Genomic DNA, 1,023 nt, shown 5'->3' on the forward strand with positions numbered 1-1,023 from the left:
AAGAACAATGATAATCGTGATATCAACAATGATCACTGATTCTGTGCAGGTGTACGTCACCGCCCGCACCCACGTTGGAGTTTCTCCGCCCTCCCGCCCCTTAACCGCCCGTACCTCTGGCTCGCCACCCGTCGCACCGCCTACCCGCCACGTAGCCTCGGGCAACAGCACGGGCGTGTGGGCGTGGCTGGGGCGTTGGGTGGACGGCGGCTGCCCCATCACGCACTTCACGCTGGAGCTCCGGCGCCCCCGAGATCCCACCTGGACCACGTGTGAGTCTCGCTTCGGCGGAGCCTGAGTTTCTGTTCGTTCGCGCACGGGTGGCTTCCTGTGCCGTGAAAGGAGTTCCCTTCGGAAAGCCTTTCGAACACGAGTCCTGTATCAAGGATTCCCAGCCTCTTCTCGGGACCCCTTTCTTGAGTTAACATCACCCAGGATTAGTTCCTTCTCGGGACCCCTTTCTTGAGTTAACATCATCCAGGATTAGTTATCTATGATTTGTTTAGGCTAAGAGAAAAAAATAACATTGTTTCATAGTATATTCTAAATACGAACACAATTGGCCTACAATATTTCCCCTAAATATTCGCAAAACTCTGGTAATTCTCTGCGATTCTCTCGGGTGTTTATAACCCACTGGTGGCGAACTACTGTCCCATCGGCATACTGATAAATATTATTGGGATGCTGTAATAAATTTAATCAGTAGTGCGAAATTTTCAGATTTAAGATCCCGAAATGAAGTCATTCAGTATTCTACCAAAGAGGCAGCAATGTGACCTCCCAGTGACCTCGCTCCTCCTTGCAGTGGCAAGCAGTCTGGCGCCTCAGGACGTGTACGAAGTGGGAGGCCTGCAGGCGGGCGCGATCTACGGGCTGAGGCTGACCGCCCACAACGCCGCGGGCGCCACGACCAGCACCGTAGACATAAGCACAGGCCCCGGGGGCGGCCTGGGGGCGCAGCCGGCAGGTGAGCTGGAGCTGGCGCCCCCCAACCCCATCCACACGGACCCGCGCCTAATG

The 1,023-nt window shown here is 55.2% G+C and overlaps 1 protein-coding gene across 1 annotated transcript in view; it reads left to right on the forward strand.

Annotated features, from left to right (window-relative positions):
• The window catches only part of LOC119588176 (Down syndrome cell adhesion molecule-like protein Dscam2), a 20,591-nt gene that overhangs the window by 5,945 nt on the left and 13,623 nt on the right, over positions 1-1,023 (forward strand). Inside the window, exons 5-6 of the mRNA XM_037936879.1 lie at positions 50-272; positions 809-1,015. Coding sequence (XP_037792807.1) covers positions 50-272; positions 809-1,015 — 430 coding nt within the window. The remainder of the gene's footprint in view (positions 1-49; positions 273-808; positions 1,016-1,023) is intronic.

Source organism: Penaeus monodon, chromosome 23, assembly GCF_015228065.2.
Source record: "Penaeus monodon isolate SGIC_2016 chromosome 23, NSTDA_Pmon_1, whole genome shotgun sequence".
Classification (NCBI taxonomy): domain Eukaryota; kingdom Metazoa; phylum Arthropoda; class Malacostraca; order Decapoda; family Penaeidae; genus Penaeus; species Penaeus monodon.